The 24061-nt window shown below is 41.4% G+C and overlaps 1 protein-coding gene across 1 annotated transcript; it reads left to right on the top strand.

Annotated features, from left to right (window-relative positions):
- Positions 1 to 6547: 6547 nt before the first annotated feature.
- Positions 6548 to 16134, top strand: TYROBP (transmembrane immune signaling adaptor TYROBP). Its single transcript, XM_007440073.3, has 5 exons — positions 6548 to 6762; positions 8274 to 8294; positions 11664 to 11801; positions 12429 to 12457; positions 14814 to 16134. The coding sequence occupies exons 1-5, from the start codon at positions 6588 to 6590 to the stop codon at positions 14883 to 14885; spliced, it is 435 nt and encodes a 144-aa protein (XP_007440135.1). The 5' UTR covers positions 6548 to 6587; the 3' UTR covers positions 14886 to 16134.
- Positions 16135 to 24061: the final 7927 nt, after the last annotated feature.

The raw sequence follows: 24061 nt of genomic DNA on the forward strand, positions 1-24061 counted from the left end.
CCATAACAGGAAAGGGAGATCAGGTGACATCTGAATGCCTGGTACTCAGAATCCTATCCAAGTGATGGATAATTTTAAGGCACCTGCTCTCCCTTTGTATGGCTCTTTATTTTTAAACCAGACCTGCAAAGGACACCTTTATCTTAAGCTGAGGATCTTACTTATATGTATGTAGCATACTGAATGAACAGAAGAAGCCATATTTATTCTTTACTCCTTGTAAGAATATAGCCTTTAAACAAACAACTTGTAAAGATCACTCATCACTATCCCAGCTACGCAGGATTTGAATTTTCACCTCCATATTACACATTCACTACACTATCTTTTATACCACTCTGGCTTTGTATTGAGAATCAGAATAACGGGCACATTAAGATATCATGCTAAACCACTGTTTAGCACAGGGGCAAAGGCCATGATCTTTTAACAAACCACAAGCACCCTTTTTGAATCCTTCAGCAAACCTTTTCATAAGATGTTTAAGAAACAAAATAGATGTTTTGGTCTTATAGAGGTTTCAGGCACCCATCTCCCCATAATTGGGCCCATCTTGGATCCTGGCCATACACAGTTTAATACAGTAATGCAATCTTTAGCATGACACGCAAAGCATGGTGCTCCTTATGAACTAATGGAAGTTGTACATTTTGGATTAGCAGGAGTCACAGCTTAGGGCTCTAGTGCTCCCTCTTCTCTCCCCTCCCCTCCAGTGGCCTTAAGGAAGCATTAGCAATTTTGCTTTCATTTACATTAGCAACATTAGCAACTCTTCAGCATTTCATCCTCATCCTTGATTTGGTTCAACAATGGTGCATTCAAAGAAAGCTGTTTCATTGGAAATGCCAAGAAGCCAAAGTTAACATTGGCCATAGTTAGCCAGATTGCATGATCAACTATGTGAAGTAAAACTAGGAGCTTCCAAACTCCTTCTCAAGACTACGCAATTTGAAAAGAGGAAAGCTTTAAGCTCATTGCAACTTGTTATAGCTGTATGCTCTTGGTCTGCTCCATTATGGTCAAGCATAACTTCCAACTTGTTGCCAGAATAATAGCATTACTCAACCCATCTAGAAACACGGCAATCCCACCCAATGGAACAATGATGTGCCTTCTTCTATTGTACCTTCACTCATCTGTCCTCTCACCTGCAGGTAGGTTCTGTGGATCCCACTATTGGATATGTGTCATCTATTTATATAGTTTGAGTAGGGAAATCTAGCTTCTCCTTATCCTCCATCTGGAATTAAATTATTTGCATTCCCCCCTGGTTGGAGAGAAAAGCAGGTTCAACCAGATATCCTACCTTTATTTTAAAAATGCTCACGTCAGTTGTCATATAAACGTCTAGTTAATGTGTTCCTAGTGGAATTTGGGTGGAATGTTTGAAGCTGTCTGCCACATCATACAAAACATCAAAATCCTTAAAGTCTTTGGATTTTAATTGGAATTATTTTAATATGTGATATTCAGAAAAGTCCTGCATTATTTTTTTTATCAGTACCCCGTTAGACCATATGCAATTAATTTGTGTGCCTCTTGCATTCCATGGATCTCCTAGTCATTTCTCAGGCTTTCCAGGACTGAATTCTGATGTCCTATTACCCAAGATTAATGGTACAGGAAGTACCATCAATGCTGTTAGAGCAGGCATAGAAGCATACTGTTGTTTGATCAGCCCGAGGTTCTCTAGAATCTTCAAAGCAACCAACTAACTCTAGGTGTTTTGGTTTGATGGGGGCAGACATCCTGGAGCACATGTTGACCTATATTATCTTGAGACTTAATACAACTAAAGCTGATTTAACTAGTTGTTCAGAATTTCCCTCTAAATGGAGCTGTAGTTTTCATTTCTGAGAAAGGCATAGCCTTCAGGTAGGATCAACCTCACTGTTACATCAAAGTGGCTGATTTAGAAGACAACTCCTCTGGACACAGAAACCCAGCCTGAGCTGAGGTGTCTTGTTTCTGCCAGCTGTTTTAAGTAAACCAAAGCTTTCTACATGCAGAATGGTCCAGCAAGTCCTAGATAGAACTTTAGGCTAGGAGAGTTGTATGGTAAAAAACCACATTGCTTCAACAATGGCTCGGCTGCCTCTGGACAGAAGTGAATGGAGGAGGTCTGGTTCCTCCAATGCTGCATCTTCCTTAGGGGAGTTTTTGGGAGTTGGGTGCCATATAAATTTAATTTAAAAAAATAAAGTAAAATAAAATAAAATAAAAACAAAAACCCTGGATGGTAGCCTGGAAAAGGTTATTTGTAGCCCCAAACCCCCGGACCCATCCACACACATTAAGACTAGCTTGTCATCAAACTCATCTAGGTTTTACATGAATCCTGGCACAGCCTAAATGTGGGGTCTGCAAACGGAACATGCAAGCAGATCTGCGTGCCAGAGTCCCACATGTCAAGCAGGCCTCCTGGAGGTATTCTAAAAATGTCCTATTTCCCCCACCCCAGCCCCAGAAAAACCTCAAAATTTGGTCAGAAGGTCTTATTCAGACAGCAAGTTGCCATTTTTGATAGACCAGTTATCCAGATTAGGGTAGACAAATCATATGGAGGCTAAGAATATGCAGATCAGTAAAAATCTGGTCTATTTCTTGTTTACACAACTAGGGCAGTATCCATATTCTGTCTGGAAACAAATCCCTAGAAAAAAATCGTAACCGGACCATTTATGGTTGCAACTCATCCAACTGAGGGTGTTTTTGTGCAATCTTCTCCATGCACACAGCTATTTGTGTAAATGATTCAAGACCCTTTTCTTTACACACATCTCTCTGGCATCTTTTTTATACAAATTTTCCTAAGGCGGCTTTTTAAACATTCATGTCCCTGATGTAAATTGTTTTCTTATGTTTACTGGTTGGCTGTTGTTTGTTAGGTACACAACTTCCAAACGCATTTGTCCTTTTTCAGGCGTCTTTTTACTGGATTTGTGGCCAAACAGGGTTTATCCCTTGTGGATGTACTACTGTCAATGCCACTGCCAAGTTTGTTGTGAAAGGATCCCACAGATCCACTCGCAGCAAGACCAACCTTTCGTATGAATCCCAGAGACTAGATGACTGATTCTACAGCACACTTCTTAGGATAAATTGAATTAGAAATATGCATCTTCCACATTCTTGAGATACCTGGTCAGGTTTTTGCCAAGGGATGTCAGATGAGGCTCACCATTGCAACTGTAGAGGAATACGTTGGCACGAACTATCCTCCAGTCTTTTCTGCCTCTACTACGGAATGAACACTAGCAGAAACACACATTCAAATATTTTTGCTTGGCTTCTGCAAGACTTTCCTTCAGCACTAGAGGGCACATTAAGCAAAATCCTCCTTCGAGGTGAAAGGTGATTATTACACTGTATTAGACTCACATTTGATTGTCTAAAGCAGGGTTTCTCAACCTCAGCAACTTTAAGATGTGTGGACTTCAACTCCCAGAATTCCCCAGCCAGCATGAGTTGAAGTCCACACATCTTAAAGTTGCTGAGGTTGAGAAACCCCGGTCTAATGAGATTAAAGTTAATTGACTTAACTGGGAAGGAACATGACGGCACTGCTGAAGAACCCCGCTGGCTTCACAATTTTTGCTTCAGGTCCTGCTTCTTTTAACCTATTATTAGGGCCACATCTGGGTTGCAATAATTGGGAGGTCCACTAGCTGGTTGCAAAGAGATGTAGAACACGCTAATTTTTTGCGGCCATCTGGTGGCAGTCTGGATGTTTAAACCTCAGATATAATAAGCCTACTACTATCATCCTTGCGTCTATCTTAGTTTGGGAGTGGCATGCTAATGCCCTCTGGGGCTCATTTACACTCAACTTCACACCCTCATTTGAAAAAGTTCCAATGGATTAGATAAAGGGTCTATACAATCTGAACGAGCCAGCTGGGTGACCTTGGGCCCGTCATTCTCTCTCAGCCCCAGGCAAACCACTTCTGAAAAAACTTGCCAAGAAAACTGCAGGGATCTGTCCAGGCTGTTGCCAGGAGTCAAAACTGACTCAAAGGCACCAAAACAAATTATATAATCCAGGAATAATGGGTACCCACCTAAGATTGGCTTGATAAACTGGACTTGGCTGGTGGGATAATTGATACTGCTCCCCCCCCCACCATCATCATCATTATTATTATTATACATTCAATTTATTCTCCATCCATCTTCCCCAATGGGGAACTCTTGAATTGTATATAGTCTTTTTATATAGAATTGTTTTTCACTAATTTTAATGTGGGTATTTATATTTTCCTTGTTTTTACCGTTTTGGATTTTAATTGTGAGCCACCCAGAGTTGCCTTCTGGGGGAGATGGGTGGCATATAAATTTAATTAATTAATTAATGTCTATGACTGCATTTGAGTTATTCCCTCCAGGCCACCTTCCAGGTTATCACAACTCTTGGGAGGCAAAATGCCACCTTTGGCTTAAAGCCCCTGGTTTCCCACTCTGCAACCAGTCTGGCTAGCTAATAAATCTCCTTGATTGTTGAGCAAGGAAGTAAAAAAAATCAGGGACTTCCCCAAATTGAGAAGACAGTGCAAACTTCAGCTGTCTATATCAAGCCTGGCTTGGAAATAGCAGAAGCGTCCATGAAATAAAGCCTTGCAACACGCCTTGCCCTATATTTTGCAGATAAGGGGTTTCTTTCAATTTTATAACATTCTCAGAGATGACAATATACGTAAGCAATGGGGTAAACCTGTCCTTTTGAATTTCTTTTGTTTTTTCATTTTTGCAAACATGTCAATATGTCACAGTGACTTCGAGACTGTTTGTCTTAACTTGTTTCTATTGGGTTTTATGGCTATTGAAGTAGAAAAGCAATATGGGAAATGAATATTATATACGGTATAACTGGCAAAATTACCGTATGCATAAAGTGGAAGAATAATGAAATACCCACAGTGGAAGATTGGATTATAAAATTGGCAGAACTTGCAGAAATGGCAAAGCTGACCAGTTTGGCCAGGGGAAAAAAACGATAAAGACCTTTTTGAAAGACTGGAAACCTTATACAGACTTTTTGTTGAAAGAAGAAAAGACTGAATTGATGATGTATGGATTTAGGGGTTAAAAGGGGAGGGGAATGGAATTACAAAGTAAGAAGAAGGAGAAAAAGAAGGAGGGGAAGGAGTAAGATGGTAACTACTTGATGGAAAGAAGGGTGGAAGCCATAGTTCTATATTGTCTTTTCTTTTTTCTTTTCTTTTTCTTATCTTTCCTTTGATTCTTCATACTTTTATTGTATTGAAACATCCTAATCAATAAATAAAGAGAATGTTCACACATTGCCCCCCACACATGAACCTTTGCATGAATTTGGCCTAAGGCACACAGCTTTTGCAAACATCTTTCCCTAGTTCCATGTATTTGGGTACATTATTTTTAGGCATAGGTGGCTTTTCCTGCAGATTCTTTAGACATTATCATCAACATCATCAGACTGCACTACAAAGTTCAGAGACACCCCTCCCCCAATGTCAAATGACTAAATAAATTTCAGTTTGTGTACTGATTGGAAATTACAAAATAAGTCAAGTTCATAAATAATTTTTTTTCCTCCATCCATAGCGCCCAGACCAAAGTCTTTCAGTCCTACAGAGAAGACTCTTTTGTATAAACAGTGAATGTGAATTTGCAACAGTGGCTCTTACTTTGTTGTCCAAGAAGGTACTTTTAACTTGCTTGTTGTCTTGATGTGCTTAATTTGCTAGGAACAACAAAAGTGGGCAGGAACTTTAATAAGTTATTTCTGGAAGTGCTTTCCTTCTGCCTACCTTCCAACCCACCTTTAAAATACTTGTCTTCTTAATAACTTCCATAGCCTGCCCTCCCTCCCTCCCTCCCTCCCTCCCTCCCTTCCTTCCTATTCCAATTCAGGAAGATCGCTAATTCTTGCATTCTACCTTTGGCAGTTGTATTTAACAAATGGATCTCACTCTCCTTTGCCCTCCTTTTGCACAACTTGTGTTGTATTAAGACTATGAGTCCGCAAGCTGGTCCTTGCCTACTGTATTGGACATCATTTCCCTCCAGCTTCACCCAATGTGGTCAGTGGCAAAGGACTGTGGGAAATCAGAAATCAAAACCCTGGGAGGGGATTATACACTCATATTCATTCTTTCATATCCATCTCTTTCCATTTCTGAGGTGAAATCAGGGCTGTTGGTTATTTTTATATTTCTATTATTTGCATGGCACTCAATTCAAAAAGAGTTGCTTTTTGTGAGATGGGCGGCCATATAAATCGGACTAATAAATAAATAAATCCATAAAGGCTCTATGTGGTATACAATAACCCAAAAGAGAAATAAAAAGAATTAAAAGGAAAAAAGAAATAAGAGGGAAAGAAAAGCAATGATACACATACAGGAAAAGTGACTGAAGCTGCTTCGGGACCAGAAGCAATGCTGAGATCTCAGCCTCTTCCTTTTAAGATGGACTTACTTCCGGGGGAGTGGGTGGAGCAGAAGGCTTCTTGATGACTTAATCCCATTACGATGCCAGCCTCTTCCCTTTTCTGAGGTTTCCTGCCTAGAGCTATTTCTATTCCTGTTCTCTTGCTCTTCAGCCAGATGTCACCACCGCCCCGCAAGCCCCAGCGCCCTCAGTCTTGGAAGCTGGAATCAGGTGATTCCCAACCAGAAAGACTTCAGGGTCAACGCATCCCCAGCTTGGGAACATCTAATATGGCACAGTTAGGATTCCCAGTCCTCCCCATTCTCCTGGGTTTGACTTGGCCTCAGTTGGGTGAGTTGGATCAAACATTTCTAGTCTCCTCTATCTTGGCCTCCTTTGGATCTTGTGGCCCCCTTTTATCTCCTTTGACTTTCTGCCTTAGAAAGAATCAAGCTTTGACTGACCATCCCTTGATGAATATAGTCGCCAGGCATTTTCTCAAACCATATTTTAAGAGGAAACGTTGTGTTAAAGCACATAGCTCCTTCTTGCCAGTCTTCTGGGGTTGGCTGGGGCCTCCCAAAGCCACATCATGAGATGGATTTTGGAATTCTTTCTTAATTTCGGAAAAAAATCTCTGGGATATATTGGGGTGTCACGACCAAGGAAATGCAACATGAAAATATGAGTAAAAAATGGTTTCTTGGGTCTTTTAAATCTCTTATTTACTGTTCAGCTATCAATAGTGGGCTTTGTATTCTGTTATGTCAAAAATCTATATAATCCTTCATATCTGCTGCAAAGAATCTGATTTGGGGGAAAAGATAGCAAGGCTGGCCCACAACCTGAGCCCTCTGCATGTTATATCACCAATCCTATGATACATTTTTGGAGAGGAAATACTTTATTTACTTATATTTATATTTCAAATTTGGTCACTGCCTATCTCATGAGGAAGTGACTCTGGGCGGTTTAGAATGAAAACAACAAATAAATATTAATTAAAATGCAATAAAAATAACATAACATACATATGGCTTGTTGTGTATAACAGTATAACTACAATCAGCTCAGCAAGTATAAATCCAGCCTTCCCAACATCTTTTATTTTAAGCATTTAAAATCTCATGCCTTTCTCTTGCTCTTTCCCTTCTAAATCACGGAGAGAACTGGGGCGGGGCGGGGGAATAAAATGGGAGATGGACACCCTCCCAAAAGACATCTGAAGTCCTGAAAATATCACTGGTGGCCAGGTTCACATTCGCATAATACCAGACTGAGTAATGATTTAGTGGCTATATTCATACAACTGGCAAAGATTGCCTAGCTTTAATCTCAGTTAGGTTTTTGTGGCTTGTGTGCTGCATGCAATCAACTCACTAGGTTAATATATAACTCAACAGATTGTGTAAACTCAGAAAATTCATTGATTTGGTAACCGAGTTAAGTATGTCGAGTGAAACAGAAGGTTTATACTAACCTGAGCAACCAGCCTCAACCTTGATCAGCACTACACTGGGCTAGACCAATGTAGGATTTCAATTGTGAAAGGGGGAGAAAGGAAAGGGAGACACATTGGTTATGCTGGCTGGGGAATTCTGGGAGTTGAAGTCCACACATCTTAAAGTTGCTGAGCTTGAGAAACACTGATTTAGGCACTGTATGCATCTGATGAGCAGCTTATGAAAGCTGATGCCTTTGAATAAAATTTGTTAATTGGAAAAGGTGCTCCCAGACTGTTTGAAAGTCTGGAATCTCTTCCTATCAAAGTCATCTCGGGTAGAAATGAACTGGGGAGGGGGCTTGTTTAAATAGGCTGTCGACTGAATAACAGACCCAGCTTCCATTTCTTTTTTTCACAGGAGCTGCCCAAGTTGCAAATGGTAAGAGCCATTTCACATCACTCTTGATAAATAGTTGCCTCCTCTGTACATGATGCAGAGAGAAAACAAGGAAGTGTAACAAAAATAAATAAGCCTTCACAAGTCTGCTGCCGTGCAAATGCTTTGAACTACGACTCCCCCTCCAACAACCAGCATATTCATGCTGCCTGGAAGATTATGGGAATGTATTGATCAGATTTTTTCATGGAGAAAATCTATTTATCTATGCGGTCACTAGACGTCAAAGCTGATTTGATGGCACATAATCAATCAATCAATCAATCAGATTTATATCATGCCTTTCATTCAGGAGCTCAAAATGGCAGTGTCTGCTCCCATTTTTGTCCCACAAGAGCAGTCCTGTGAAGTAGGTTGGGTAGTGACTGGCCCCAAGTCCTTGTCCAATACCTTCACTGCTACACCACACTAGATCTGGAGTTGTAGTCCAGACACATCTGTAAGGCATTACATTGGAGAAAGATGATTTAGACCATGCAACTCATCCTCTGGTATCTCCATAGGAGAGCTATTGCTATTTAAAATTTCAATTCTGCACAAATTGTTTCTCCACGCTGCTTCTCTTCTGGGACACTACTATCATTTGTAATGAATATGCTCAAGAGGTACGTATTTCTTAAATGTGCATTCTCTTCTCGCCTATATATTTTCTATAGACTTACCTAGATTGTTGAACAAACCCACACTGGCTTACTTTCAGCAATGGTATAGCCTCTGGTGTTTTCAGTCTAGTCTCCAAGTTCTGCATTCTGTTGCCTGTATTTATAGATTCCTTCTGGCCCTTATTAAAGGAAGAAAGTGCAATCTGCAATTTCTTCATTTCCTGCTCCTAAACTGATATGCCAATTGCAATGCCTCTGTACAATATTTACCCATTTTGAATTTTACCATGCTACTATTTATGGGGAAGTGCCCCCGATGATGAAACTCACATAGAGAAAAGTACATCGTATGTGGGGAAAAGAGCTTGCAAGAAATAGGCATAACTTGAAAAAGATAGCAAGATGGAGAGAACTGTCCACAAAAGAGCTCTTTAAAATGCAGCCAATGCCTAAACCTTACCAATGCTATATAACTGGTCCAGCAGAGAAGCCTGTTACGGGTCCCGTCGGCGAGAGAATGGCAGCTGGCGGGGCCCAGGAGGAGAGCCTTCTCTGCTGTTGCCCCTGCCCTATGAAATACTCTTCCCCAAAGGTGAGGCGGGCCCCTACCCTCCCACTTTTTCAGAAGAAATTGAAGACCTGGCTCTGCCAACTTGCTTGAGGCAAGAAGAGATACAACCAACCCTGAAGGTGGCTGACACCTTGAAGACACTCCCCGAGTTTATTAACTTCTAATTAACTTCAGCTTCTCAGAAGTATTCTATAGGAATCTTGTTATAGTGTATTTTAATTCATTAATCCTTATTTTATTGTAATTGATATGTATTCTGTTTTTACTGTAAACAGCCCAAAGTTGCTCTGTAGCGAGATGGGCAGTGACAATTTTGAAATAGAAATAAATACATTCTATAAAAGTGAAAGAATGCCCTTCCCTACATCCCATCCCTGAAGTTATAAAATTGCAAGGTGAAGAAACAAGCTGCATTTTTAAATCTCCAATTTGGCAATAGGCAAAGCAGACGTGACTTGTTTTTCCTGTTTCTTCCTGATCCTTGATTATAATAAATTAAAATTGAAAATGGTTTCCTCCCCAATCCAATTGTCTGCCCCTTTCCCCGAACCTGCTCAAACATTCTAGGCTCCAAAGGTTTCTCCCAACAGGCAGAAAAGGGAGTCAACAACAGGGCCAGGTAGAAACCAGGTAGGAGATGTGATTGCTGCTGCTAACTCTCCTGCCATTTCTGGAGCTGCACTAAAGACACCAGGATACTCTCTATCCTTGCACCTGGCTGCCCTATTTCTAAATGCTGATTAAGGAAATACATACAGAAAGACCTCAAGTTACGACCACTCATTCAGCGACTGTTCAAAATTACGACAGTGATGAGCAAGGTAGACTTACAACTGGTCTGCAAAGTTGTGGCCATCACAGCATCCCCACGGTCATGTGATTGTGGTCCAGGCTCTCGGGGGCCTGGCTTGTCATTACAATGTTGCAGCGAGCTGCAGTCAAGTGATTGCCATTTGCAACTTTCCCTGCCAGCTTCCCACAAGCAAAGTCAATGGGGAAGCCAGCAGGGAAGGTCACAAGTGGTTCTTATAAGTTGATCCCACCACTTTTTCTCCCAAGGAGCCCCACTATGGAGTGGGCTACACCTATGCAACCCCCCCCCCCATGTTCCTTGCCTGGGACTCCCATCTCTTCCCGTTTAACAACCTGTACGGTCCTGGGATTATGACGTCAACTGGGCCTGCCAGGATTGCTGTCACTAAGTGATGCAGTCATGTGATGTCACCCTTTACAGCCGCATTGCTTAGCAATGGAAATTCCGGTCCCAACTCCCATCATAACCTGAGGACCTCCTGCACAGGATCTCATGCTTACATCATCATTAAGGCAGCAAAGCTGCTGGAAGCAAGAACAATCTTCAGGAACGTAAAAGTCAAAGTTAGAATATTTGGCTATTGGAAAGACAATATTTTAGTGACATAAGTGTCACAAGGCACAAATACATTAACAAAAGTCGTTATTTCTTTTTATTTTCCCCTTCTTTTTTCTTTTCTGACTTTTCCCATTCCTTTTCTTTTCTTTCCTCTCCTCTCTTTCCTCTCTGCCCCTTGCCTTTTCTTTCACTTTCCTTCTCCTGCCAGCCCTTTCATTCCCTGCTTCTTCCTTTTTCCCTTTCTCTCTCCATTCCCTACATCCTGACCTTGACTCAAATGCAAGCCCCAGGACCAGTAAGACATTTGAGACAGATCATTATTGAATGCTGAGAACTATCTCCCAGGACTGGCCTAGAAAGTTCAAATCCTACCTGTAATTATGAATCAGTGTTGGCTAATTCATAGACATGGAGCCCTGAGGAAGAGAAGACAATGCTCTAAATTGAGGATGCTTCTGGACACAAGGTTACTTCTGCTTAATGGTAGTACCAGCCCAATAGAAGAGAATATGTGTAGCTCAGGGTTGAACTGTGGAGTCTTTGCTGTTCTCTGAGCTTGTTTGTTTGCTTACAGACATTTCATTACCCGACTAGGTAACATCATCAATGCATCATCAGTGCACTGATGATGTTACCTAGTCAGGTAATGAAATGTCTGCAAGCAAACAAACAAGCTCAGAGAGCATCAAGGACTCCACAGTTAGGACCAGCTTCTGGTTGCCCAGATGTTAGGGCAGAAAGGCTGTGTGAAGGCCCAGCAACTACATCTCTATGTTTCTCACAATTCTTGGCTTTTTTCTTCCCAGACTGTGGCCATTGCTACCAGATCAATCCAGGTACCATTGCAGGAGTCGTGCTGGGAGATTTGCTCCTGACTTTGCTCATTGCTCTGGGAGTCTACTATGTGGTCAGCTGTGTCTATAAACGACAAGCAACCAGCAATGGTAAGGAAGCATGCTGGCTGGGGAATTCTGGGAGTTGAAGTCCACCCATCTTAAAGTTGCCAAGTTTGAAAAACATTGTCCTAGATTGTAATGCAAGCTTAGGGCATTTGACAAAAGAAGGGGCTATGCTTTTTCTGTTTTTAGCAGACAAAAAGCCAGAAGAGAACGGGTTACTTTTTCATTTGCACCCTCCTAAAGTACCCTTTTTATCACCCCCTCTTAACAGAGGGAAAAGGAAAGGCTTCCCTCAAAATATATCCTTTTTTAAAAAAAGAAGGATTCTAAAAAAAGGATTTGAATGGAATCAGGTGGCAGAGGAACAGGTTAGAATCCTTAATAGAGCCATCTCAGTAAGGAAGTGAGAATATACCAAAAAATGTGGTCACAAGGGCCTCTTTTTATTTTTAAGCCTAGGGAAGGTCAGGTGGCCCTGTGTGAAGATTCAAACTGGGCCATCCTAGCTTTCAGCCATTGCCTTTCAGTCAACCATTAACCACAGTTTCTATGTCACATCCTTTCAGCAAGTGAGATAATGCAAACTCCATTCCCGCCTCTTGATTCTCTTTGGAGGAAAGATAAAAAGACACAGGTTTCTCACACACATACTCTTCTCTTTCTTCTTAACAGACAAGACTCAGCATGAATCTCCCTATGAGGTAAGTGTAATGTGAATATTTACTTTTCTTCCTGATGCCTCTATGAGGTGTGTTAAGTGACAGCTCATCTTCAGTACTAGCCTGAAAGAGAAACAAGGAAATTCTAACATCAAACATTTTGCGTGCACACACAACGCTGGCCCTGTTTTGAGAGGCCAGGTTGCCCTCACACAGTGTGCTATAGTAAGGCTGGGTTAGTCTGTGGGTCAGCTTGTTATGAGACCCCATCCATGATTTGGACAGGTTATTTTGAACACAACAATTGTATTTTGTTAAGTCAGGTTTAGAATTTAGGATGTTGTAGGAATCTAGTCAGAGAGTATGCAAACTACCGTGTGAGTGGTTGGGTTTTGACTTGACACAGTAGGTGAACCCAATCATGATAGTTGGTTAAATGTGTGTCATTGATCAATTGATTGATTAATTGGTTGGTTGATTATGTGCTATCAAGTTGGTGTCAACTGGGCAGCGTTAGGCTTGAGGGTTTAGTGACCATAGTTGGGAGAACAAATTTCCTGACGTTTCGCTGGCAAGTGTCGCTGGCATTGTCAGAGGCAAAGTGGTCTGTGAGGCCTCTGAAGATGCCAGCCACAATTGGCAGTGAAATATCAGGAAATCTGTTCTCTAGACCATGGCCACTAAACTCTGAAGCCCAACACTGCCCAACAGATACTGGCCATGAAAGCCTACACCAGTACAGTGGAACCTCGGGTTACGAACGCTTCTGTTAACGAGCTTTTCGGGTTACGACCAGCTCCGGCTGCAAAACTTTGCTTCGGTTTGCGAACTCCGCCTCGGGGTACGAGCAGGATACACGGCCATTTTCCCTCCCGTGACACGGTCCGCGGCCATTTTTCCGCCCCTGACACATGGTCCGCGGCCATTTTCCACCCCTGACACGTGGTCCGCGGCCGTTTTCCGCCCCTGACACGTGGTCGTAGGGAGGGGGACTCTCCCTCCAAGCAATAGCTGCCTCCCTGTCCTCCACACCAGAACGGATTAACAGTAATTACATTGAACCTTATGGGGAAATTTGCTTCGGGTTGCGACCAATTCGGGTTGTGGCCAGAGTCACGGAACGAATTAAGTTCGTAAACCGAGGTTCCACTGTATATTGGAGTCAATTTTTAGTGATCATATAGATGGGGCTTCTCCAGGATGATTTGTCCCCAACCTGGCCCTTCAGATGTTCTAACAGTGTACCCATCTCTGCTGTACTTGATTCCAGCAACCTTTTCCATAGATGGAGAAAATGTTGCCATTAATGGATCCCCCTCCTCCCTAGAAAAAGCCTTGGGATATTGTTTGATCCTGTATAGAGAGCTGATGAAGATCAGGGCTGATTCCAAAGAAGCCTGCTCCTTTTACAGATGTGTTGGCTGGTGTTTTTGCCCTTGCTTTTATAAAAGGAGAAGTAAGAACAACAGCCCCACAATGGAAAAAATCCATTTTGTGATGAGCTGTGGTAAAACCCCAACATTAATGCTATTCCCATTGATTTACATGGGTTCTTTTCAAAGCACTCTTTCATACCATCGGTGTGAAACCTGTGGTAGTCGGGGCTGCATTCAGCCCTTGTCTTAATCTCAAAAGCTCTTGCAGTGATGACTTTCCATCTTCTGGTAAGAGCTATCTGATGTAGCCATGGATTAAACCGGAAGGGAGAAAACAAGTTCAGAAAGGATAAATAGATGGACTTGCTCAATTTTGTTCTATCACTCATTAGCTTTGGCTCCAATCACTAGCTTTGCTTATGCAGATCTTCACAATTTATCTTGATAAACCTAGGGAGGAAGAGAAAATGATTGCCCATCTCCATAACAAGCTATTTACCAATCCCCCTTTTAAACCAGTCTGTTCATGACTTTCCCCAGAGAATCCAGGAAATTGTAGTTTGGTAAGAATTCTGGGAATACCGCCATAAAATCACAATTGTGATGGCAATATTTGTTTAAGGAATGCTTACGCCAGCCATACTCAAACAAGTCCCTTCCCAATGACTTGGAATTTTAACACAGATTTGCTGGGAAGTCTGAGAGTTGCAGTTCTAGCATACGTGGATGTCACTAAATTGGAGAATGCTGAATGGGGCTAATTCATAAATATGTTTTTTGTCATCTCTTGGCTAAATGGAACCTTTATATATTCTCAGGTAATATACTCTGGAGAGTATAGATTATGGAGAAATATAATAGGAAAATGGGTTGTTGATTTTATGCCTGATTTGCAGATTTCCTGAAGGCACCTGGTCATGGTTCAAAAGAAGATTTTGATCTAGTTACTAATTTATCAGGGCTTAAAATTCTTTGGGAAAAGCAAATGATAATGTACATATACCTTCTTTCTAACCCCACAGGAACTTCAAGGGCGGCGAATGGATATATACAGCGACTTGAAAAATCCAGGTCCCCGAATTCCTTATAGATAATCTTCCTCCATTGCCTTGGCCTTCTAGGCATTAAGCAAGAAATTCTGAAATTGAAGTCATCTTCAGTGGGTCAACTCAACTACTGTGTGCAAGTTTTCCACTGTGAACTTCTGTCTGATTGCTTTCCCTATATAACATCTTGCACTTCAATCATCACTTAGTTTATTTTCAGAACTATTTATGTCCACCACTACCTATACTTGTTTTTATTGTTTTAATATGTTGTATGTCACCTAGAGTTCCTTGGACAATGGAGGTGGCTTATAAATTGAACAAATAAGTAAATAAAAATAGACACATTCATATTACTTGAATCACCATCAGTTTCACCCATTGTTGGTTGAAGAGTTCTTCGGGAAACATGAACTCACTACTCTCCAAACAAAGACATTATTTCAAAGTATATAGATTCTGGTATAGCAATCTAGGTCACGTCCCATCAGGCTCACAGTCCTAACTGAATCTGAGTTGCCCCCATAACCATACATCAAAGAAGGATGTTCTACTACTCAGTTCCTATTACTTTGCTCAGAAACAAATAGGTCGAATCCAGATGCAGTTGTCTTTAGATCAATGGAAGTTACATTAATAGAAATCAATAGGGTCTTAAATCTTAATGAACTTGATTTCAATTAAGTTCATTAAATTCAGTTCCAAACCAATAATTTACACAACTCTTTAGGATGCAGTCTTCTGGAAAGCCCACCTCAACCTGAAATGCATGGTTGTTACGGAAGATACATAAATTGCTTTTACTAGATTTATTTATTTATTAACTTGTTCTGACATATAGTGAGTTTCAGGCCGAGGCATTTCCCATAACCTTCTTTTGATCAGAGAGGCCAGCGATTCAACCTTGAACCCCCAGCATGAAAAGCAGATGTTCTATCACTGTGCTACAACTAGGGAAGGAGAACATCTGAGAGATGCTCATTGCTCTTGCTTTTTTTTAAGTGTATGGCTGAGAGTTAGGCATACTGTTTGTGGATTTGCTACTTCTATTTCTTTTTTTTCTTTTTTTTTGCATATAATTTGTTTATATTTTTTCATCAAGTTATTTTTTTCATTCAATAAAGTTTGCTTTGCCATACTATAGAGAAAATCCGATGCCTCTGATTACTGTAAAGAGAATGGCTGGATTCCCACCTCAAGCTAAACTAGGGATTACCAACACATCTGACCTATGAGTCTCCTAGAGGGCACGTATTGATTTCTCAAATGCAAAATTAAAAATAAAACATAGCTGAAATTCCACAATTTGATTCTCTGATCTCATGAAATTATTCAACAATTATGAGCTAGTTTGGGGCATGGCTGCATTCAATGACCTTTAATTGTCAAGTTTTCAGATTCAATAGGCATCTTCAGTGTGGAAAAAGTGTTAAAAAGTTAAGAAACTCTAAGCAGGTTTACTGGTGATCAAGCCCCACTGTACACAAGACTGTGTCTGCAGAACAGACTTCTCCATCATTTGTAGAATCAATCCATCTCAAAACCCCAGTTCAGTTGGGGTGCAAGCTTAAAATCTCTTCTAGCTTTAGTGAACTCAATCAAGACTGCTGTAGCAATGGGGAAACTATTAATCAAGATCACTTAGGGGTATTGGCTTTAACTTTGCCCCTCCTCAGAGATCAGTTCCCTACTGTCTAGTCAGTGATTAATCAACTGGACAGGGGCAAAAAAATGGACAGGGCATGCAAAGCTCAGTGAAACCCATGTGCCGTCTGCATAATTTTAGCTACCTAGTTAATGTGCACCAGTAGCCAAGTAGACCTCTTCCATGTGTCATAAGACTGATGGTTTTCACAAGCTGTGCCATGATTTCTAGTTCAGCTGCTTCAGTACAAGAAATATTGGGACAGAAATGGTGCAAGATTTCATCTGGAACTGAGTTGGTAGGCAGTTTCTAATCACTGAGAACTCTTGCTTCATCCCACTGGTCAGATCCTCAGAGTTCCTTCTTCCTTCTTGAAACCCAGATACCATGGGCCTTGCAACTCATTTGTTGTAATTTAGAACTGTCCTGAGAAGTCCTTTTGCCACTCTACTACACAGTGGCTCTTTGCTTTGTTTCCTTCACTCCAAAAAACAATGAGGACAGGGTGGTATCTGGCCACCATCTTTTTTTCACCCCACCATAGAATTGTGGAATCAAGCTTCAAAACCCCAGTTCAGTTGGGATGCAACCTTAAAATCTCTTCTAGCTTTAGTGAGCTCAATCAAGACTCCTGTAGCAGTGGGGAAACTATTAATCAAGATCACTTAGGGGTATTGGCTTTAACTTTGCCCCTCTCCAGAGATCAGTTTCCTACTGTCCAGTCAGGGATGCATCAACTGGGCAGAGGCAAAAAGTGGGCAGGGCACGCAAAGTGTAGTGAAATCCATGTGCCATCTGCATGACTTTAGCCACCTAGTTGATTACGAAATGGACCAATCTGTACTCCAGGGTTGGGCAATCATTTGGTATGCGGTCGGGTTTTTTTTAATTAGCCACCTTGCAACATAACCATGCACAGTGCAAAGCCACAGGCTACTTCTAGCTGGCTCACTGCAGAGATGTGTAGCTGAGAACAGAGGATGTTCATTTTTGGTTCCTTCCCAGAGAGGCTGTGTTGTCTTAAGGGCTTTCTGGGATCCTAGAGAGAGGACACCATCCTTATCTCTGGGGGTTTCAGAGGGCGGGGGCCAAAATACAGAAGTCATGCTTCCTTGGCCCCACGAGATGACAATATTTAATGGAGGGGACCTGGAGTGAGAGTTCCCCTCTGCTGGAACACACTGGGTGGGCAGAAATGATTGGAGACAAGCAGTCTCTCAAATTAATCAAACTCCCCTTTTACAAAAGACGAGGTATAAGAAGTTATCTCCAATATGAAAAGTCATAAATCACATTTGCACACTCACAAACCCACCCAGGTGGCTTCACAGCCAAGAAATTCAGAGCCGTAACTACTTCCAAAAATAGTGATTCTTTTAAGCTCTGTCTCAAGAGTTTAAGAATTGTGGACTCATTCCAGACCAGCCATGCTTCTTAAACCCAATATCCATAAAGAACTAGTAGAATCATATTGTTCAGTTGCCCAGCTTAATCAAAAGTTAAAGATTTTTACAGCTTCTTTTGTAAGAAGGCTAAACTCTTTCATCAAGTATTATATAAATCGGACCAAGCAGGTTTTATTAAAGACAGGCAGATTGCAGATCCAATTTGTCACATTCTGAATGGCCTGTATTACTGTAGAAACACTAAAACTCCTTTCACTATCCCCACTTTAGATATTTTAAGGCCTTGGATCAGCTGCAATAGCCTTATTTGATTATACTGGCAAATTATCTGCAGATGGGATCTGGGTTTATTATTCATTCATTTAATTCATTTATTAACAAATTCATAAACAAATTTATGGTAAACCTTTTGCAACAATTTTTGGATTTTTTGGAACACTGAATTATTTGCCAGTGCTGGAAGCCCAAAGCAGGGAGGCCCATTATCTCCCCTTCTATTTGCATTTGCCACTGAACCTTTGGCTGAAACTATTAGACACAACCAGCTTATCAGAGGCCTTTTAATTAACAATACCAAACATAAGATCAGCCTTGATGCAGATAATATTGTCCTAATACTAGTAGACCCTTTTGGCATGGTTCCCACATTACAAGAGGAATTGTCAAAATTTGAGGCTGTGGCCAGCCTAAAAATAAATTTCTTAAAATCTAAATTGTTGTGCTATAGAGTTGGGCTAAAAGTTCAGCACAAACTACTAAAATTCTTTGGTATCCCAAAAATCTCCCCCCAAAAATATATTTGGGAATCATGTTCTTAAATTGGTTCATAGATGGCTTATGACTCCTTATAAATTAGCATGTGTGAACAAGGGAAGATCCTCTATGTTGGGATGGTTGTGAGTAAAAGGGCACATATTTGCACCTGTGGTGGTCTTGCCCCTGTATCTTTGGTCTGAGGTGTTCTCAGAGACTAGTGAAGTTATAAATCAAAGAATGAATATGTGTCCACAGTTTGCTTTGTTGTATACATTTTTAGGGTCCAATGTGGAAAGCCAATCTAGAGCAGTGTTTCTCAACCTTGGCAACCTTAAGCTGTATGGACTTCAACTCCCAGAATTCCCCAGCCAATCATGCTGGCTGGGGAATTCTGGGAGTTGAAATCCACCCATCTTCAAGTTGCCAAGGTTGAGAAACACTGGTCTAAAGAATGAGTGGTATGTTTGTTGACTGCTTATAGCTAAACACTGGAAAGATAAAACTATGATGCTGGAGTTCTGGTTTCAGAACATCTGGCAGACAGCTGTAGCAGAGAAGCTGACTGAAATTCTTCACCTTCATCCTGGTTCAGTTAAATCCTCCTCTAATATAAGGTCTGATTTTATGGTTTATGATCATCAGAGGAATCATGACTATTCAATGCCAGCCAACCACACTAATGAGAGGGAGACATATAAAGGAAATATTAATTTGTGGGGTTATTGATTTGCTTTTTTTAAATCCAACTATAAATGCATGTGGAGTTATTTCTTTTTCTTTTTCTTTTTCTTTTTCTTTTTTTTTTTAACAAACCAAGAAGAGCAGTTTTATATCAGAAAAGTGTCAAGGCATAGGGATAAGGTATCTGAAATTACCACAGGTGCAGCAAGTGCTTACTCAGGAGTAGACCTTTTCAGTGGTAGCTCCCTGATTTAGAAATGCTACCTCAACTGACATACAACCAGCATCTTTATTGTCTTCTCTGTGCCAGGTAAAGGCACTTTAGTCCTCCCAGACCTTTTAATGATGGGCTAATCCCACTGTGTTATTTTTATATTTATACAGCGTTAATTGTGTTTTCGGTATATTTTGTCATTTATTTTATCTTGCATATTTTATACCATGGAGTAGTGAATGCTTTGACCAACATTTTAAGCATCCCTTTGGATTGTTTGAATTTGGCTGTAAACTGCTTTGAAATGAAAATGTCTTTCGAAAAGAAGAAGCAGCAATTGAGATGGAGCTTTCCCGAGGCTTCCTAACATCAGCCACTCTTCAGTTGGCAGTGTTCCATCCTAGAGCCCCTTCCATGTGCCATAAGGTTGATGGTTTTCACAAGCTGTGTTGATTTCTAGTTCATCTGCTGCACTATGGGAAACAGGAAGGCAATTGTGTAAGGTTTCACCTGGAACTGAGTGGTGGGCAGTTTCTCATTAGTGAGAACTCTTACCTCATCCCACCAGTCTCCTCCTCAGAGTTCCTTCCTCCCTCCTGCTAAAACCCAGCTATCATGGGCCTTGCAACTCATTTCTTGTGATTTTGGACTGTCCTGAGAAATGCTTTTGCCACTCTAGTGGCTACTTGTTTTGTTCACTGCAAAAAGCAAAGATGACAAGGAAATGATGAGGACCACCTGACCACCATCTTTCTTTTCTCCCCACCTTGCCCAGCTCAGAGGAAAACAGGACGGATCAAAGGGAACATGGAGCATTGAGTAAATCACCTTGGTGAGGACAATCACATTAACTTATAAAAATCCTGAGGGTTTGTGAGGATGCACCAAAGCCAGTGGTTGTGTGAAAGGGTCCTAGGTTGGACTTCTCTGGTTCGCTAAGTCCGGCTTCAATATTCCACGCAACCCCAGCAAACGGCTTTAATTGTGTAAACCATAATTAAATCAGCAAATCATGTAAGCAGAGCCATAGATAAGTTTATTGTGTCTTGTAGCTGCAATATTACCACATTTCCTGTGTCTTGAAATGCAGTGTCATTGGTTCTGCTCTTCCTGCAAAAATGTCAGCCCGCGATAAGCACATGAGATGAGTCAGGAAGACCATCTGATCTTCAGTTTTCCTCTCCTTCTGAAGTTTCCATTCTCTCTCACACACCACCACCATCAAAAAAGAAAAAAAGAAAGATAGCTATCCAGTTCAAAGTTGCAGATGTTAAAAGAGAGAGAGAGAGAGAGAGAGAGAGATGTAAAGGTCTGCTGGGTACATTCTGTAGCTAATGTTCCTTTTATTTCTCCACTGAAGTCAGCACTCAGGTTAAGCAAATTCCATTACTTAACATTCAGTCTGTTTTAAGATCATGTTTGGTTCAAAATTTGCCTTATTTGTCCCACTGAAGGCCAAAGCTGGACAGAGTTGGGTAAAATGAGTCAGAGTATTCAGGTTTCTTAACAGTCTGTGATCAAACCACAGTTTTTGTTATGAAAGCAGTATGTCGGTGGCTCACGGGAATCCAAGGCTGCTGAAAAATATTTGGGGATCTCGATGTAGTCAGAACTTTTCTCACTCTGGCCTCTTCCCATTATGTAGAAGCGTCTATCACTCCTATTAATAAGATTAATAGCAATATCATTTGCTCCTGCAATTTGAATGTCATAGAAAAGAGATTCATATGACCTGTAAGCTACAAATCTAGGAACCGCATTCACAGTTGGCAGAGCCAACTGTAAAAAACTTTCACCAAGCTGAACATGCATGCAAGCAGTTGCTAGGTTTGTAACTTAGAGCCTTTTTTTATGATTCGCTGTATGGTGCAATCCCAGAAATTGTGGATTGTATGAGAAAAGAAACAGGAAAACAGAGAGAACTAAAGACTGCAAAACCAAGAGGGACAAATTCAGTGACTCTCTAGGGTGGAGGTGAGCAATGTGCAACCTTAGGGCCGGGGTGCCACCTTAATGAGGCCTTGATCTCATTTCAAAAGTTCACTGTAAGCGGTCAATATTCACAGTTCTGGCAAGAGCAATGCACATTTTCCCTGGAAATCTGGTTTATGGGAAGGAAGGAGGAGAAAGAATATCAAAGGGAGAGAGATTGGATGGGTGGCCCTATACCCACCAAGGATATCTGTAGGTGGATCAAAAAAATAAAGAAGGCTGCTGCAATTGCAGCACTGAAGACCTGCTTTTTTAACATAAGTCAACACCTTTTAAAAAATGGCAGGGTTTCCATCACATGGTTGAGGAAACTATGCTGACTATTTCTATCCCCACTGCAGATGCCCCAGGTACCCACTCTTCCTCTGGCCCTGCTCACTACTTCTACATACAGGAAATAGGGAATGGCCTTGAAGGGCAGGAGGAAGAGCCGCTACCAAGGCAACGGTCAGATAAGAGGGGCCTGAGCCCAGGCCGAGAAAGCAACTTGAGAAAACGTCTGTCACAAGCCCCTCCCTAGATCACACAAAGATAAAAGGAGGGAGGGAGGAAAGCACATTCAGACTTGCAAAATTCTACAGCTGGAGCCGTTCCAATAAAAGTATATGACATTCTTTCTTAGTCTGGTCTGCCTTGTGGAGCTGACATTCTTTCAGCCCTTCCCATCAACACGCAACTCTCCCCAGATTCTCCTCAACAGAACATGGCCCCAGAAAGTAAAGGAAATCCTTCTAAGGTTTCCACTTGAAACAGAGCTTTGACTGTAGATTGACGGTTGACATTTGTGCAAAAATAAATATAATAATAATGCAACAAACTCTCAGGCTGCCGATTCAGAGCCAAACAGTTGCAATGCGACAAGAAAAAGGAAGGGGGGGACTGAAAAATGGCTTATCCTTGAGCACGGATCATTCATGGCTGCGTGAGCAATTGGAATGGCTACCCAAAAAGACAACTTAGGAGAGGAATTCAGTCCCGCACAGACCTGGCAATGGCACACAGCTCAACGAGCAGAGATTTGTCTAACTCAATTCTCCTCCTGCTGGAGTTAAACAGAACGGCAAGTGCAGTTTATTCGTTCCTCTTTAATATTTCTGCGCTCTTCCTCTGTTAGAAATTAGTCATGGAAATATATCACAGATCCAAAATAAAATAGAACCTTTAGCTTGCATTTGCAAAATGTGATCATTTATAATGTGACTTTTTTCAGTTGAGGTTAGAGCAGAGGTAGAGAGCATGGCTGGCTGGGGAATTCTGGGAGTTGAAGTCCACTTGTCTTAAAGTTGCCCAGGTTGAGGAACCCTGCTTGGCTTGGAAATAAGTGCAATGGGAAAGGCAAATACAATTGTGGGGTTTTTTGGTTGTTTTGTTTTTTTCAGTTGCGAAATACTGGACAGATTCTCCCAAAAAAGGCAATAGCAACCCATTTCTATATTGTAGCCAGGGGAATTCTGGGAGTTGAAGTCCACGCATCTTTAAGTTGCCAAGGTTGAGAAACACTGGTCTTGAATGTAATCTTCTGGATAGGCATAAGCGGAGACGCTGTCAGAAGGAGAGAGCTAATCTTTTTCATCTCCTTTTCACTTTTGAGGCTTCTAAGGAGAAGAACAAGGGAAAATGACCTCTAGAAGGCAAACCATTTTTACTTCTTCCATAAAAACCTTTTCCAATCCAGGCCATCCGTTGAATAGGCCTTTAAAAGTGGTAGCCAATTATTTCCGTGTTTTTCATTTCTACCATGTCTACCATCACACCAACAAAAGTTGGCACTTTTGCTACCAAATGTTGATAGTATTATCGCCCTGGAGCCCAGGCCACAATGGGATGTCGGGTTGCGGGTTGTCTGGCCTGCGACTTTTTGCATCTGAAGTTCTGCTTTCACTGCAAAACAGAGTGTCGCTCTTCACCCATGACTTACTGCAACTTTGTTTGGACCACCCGTGCCTTACCCTGGAAGTAGCATTTATTTTATTACACATAATTAACATTTCTGTGCCCCTCCATTCTCCATGTGCAGAGCAGTGTATGCAGGGAAAAAAGAGAACATGAAAAGCAAGACCACAATAATAAACCATAAATATTATAATGGCACTGATCAACAGGGATAGAGATCAGATTTTAATATTTCCCTCAAACCAGAGCTTTCCCAGAGCTAACCTTTCTCTTCTTTGTGAAAAGAGATTGGAGAAGAGGTGGTTCTTATCTATGAGGGCAAGGTGTTCCGTATAAGGGGTAGCACCAGTGAGACAGCTCGCTATGGTGTCTCTGTAGATGGGACTCTTCCAGAGATGGGACACTCAACAAGGTCTGTGTCTTACCAGAAGAACTAATTCACTTCAGAGTAAGCAGTCTTGGAGACACCCAGGCCCTCAGCTTTAAAGGTGATAGCCAACACATTGAATTGTACCCATAACTGCTATCTGTCTGTCTGTCTGTCTGTCTGTCTGTCTGTCTGTCTGTCTATCTATCTATCTAATTTATATAGCCGGCCATCTCACAACAAGTGACTCTGGGCAGCGTACAACTAAGT

Source organism: Python bivittatus, unplaced genomic scaffold (assembly GCF_059951505.1).
Source record: "Python bivittatus isolate LINGU-HERP-01145 unplaced genomic scaffold, Pbiv_v1 ctg000310_np1212, whole genome shotgun sequence".
In the NCBI taxonomy this organism is placed as follows: Eukaryota; Metazoa; Chordata; class Lepidosauria; order Squamata; family Pythonidae; genus Python; species Python bivittatus.

What these genes read in the sequence shown, in the direction of transcription:
- TYROBP (XM_007440073.3), top strand. Translation starts at nt 6,588, where the DNA reads ATGTCACCACCGCCCCGCAAGCCCCAGCGCCCTCAGTCTTGGAAGCTG. An exon ending in TTTGACTTGGCCTCAGTTGG is followed by an intron (nt 6,763 to 8,273) that starts GTGAGTTGGATC and finishes TTTTTTTCACAG; the next exon opens with GAGCTGCCCAAGTTGCAAAT. An exon ending in AGCATGAATCTCCCTATGAG is followed by an intron (nt 12,458 to 14,813) that starts GTAAGTGTAATG and finishes CTAACCCCACAG; the next exon opens with GAACTTCAAGGGCGGCGAAT.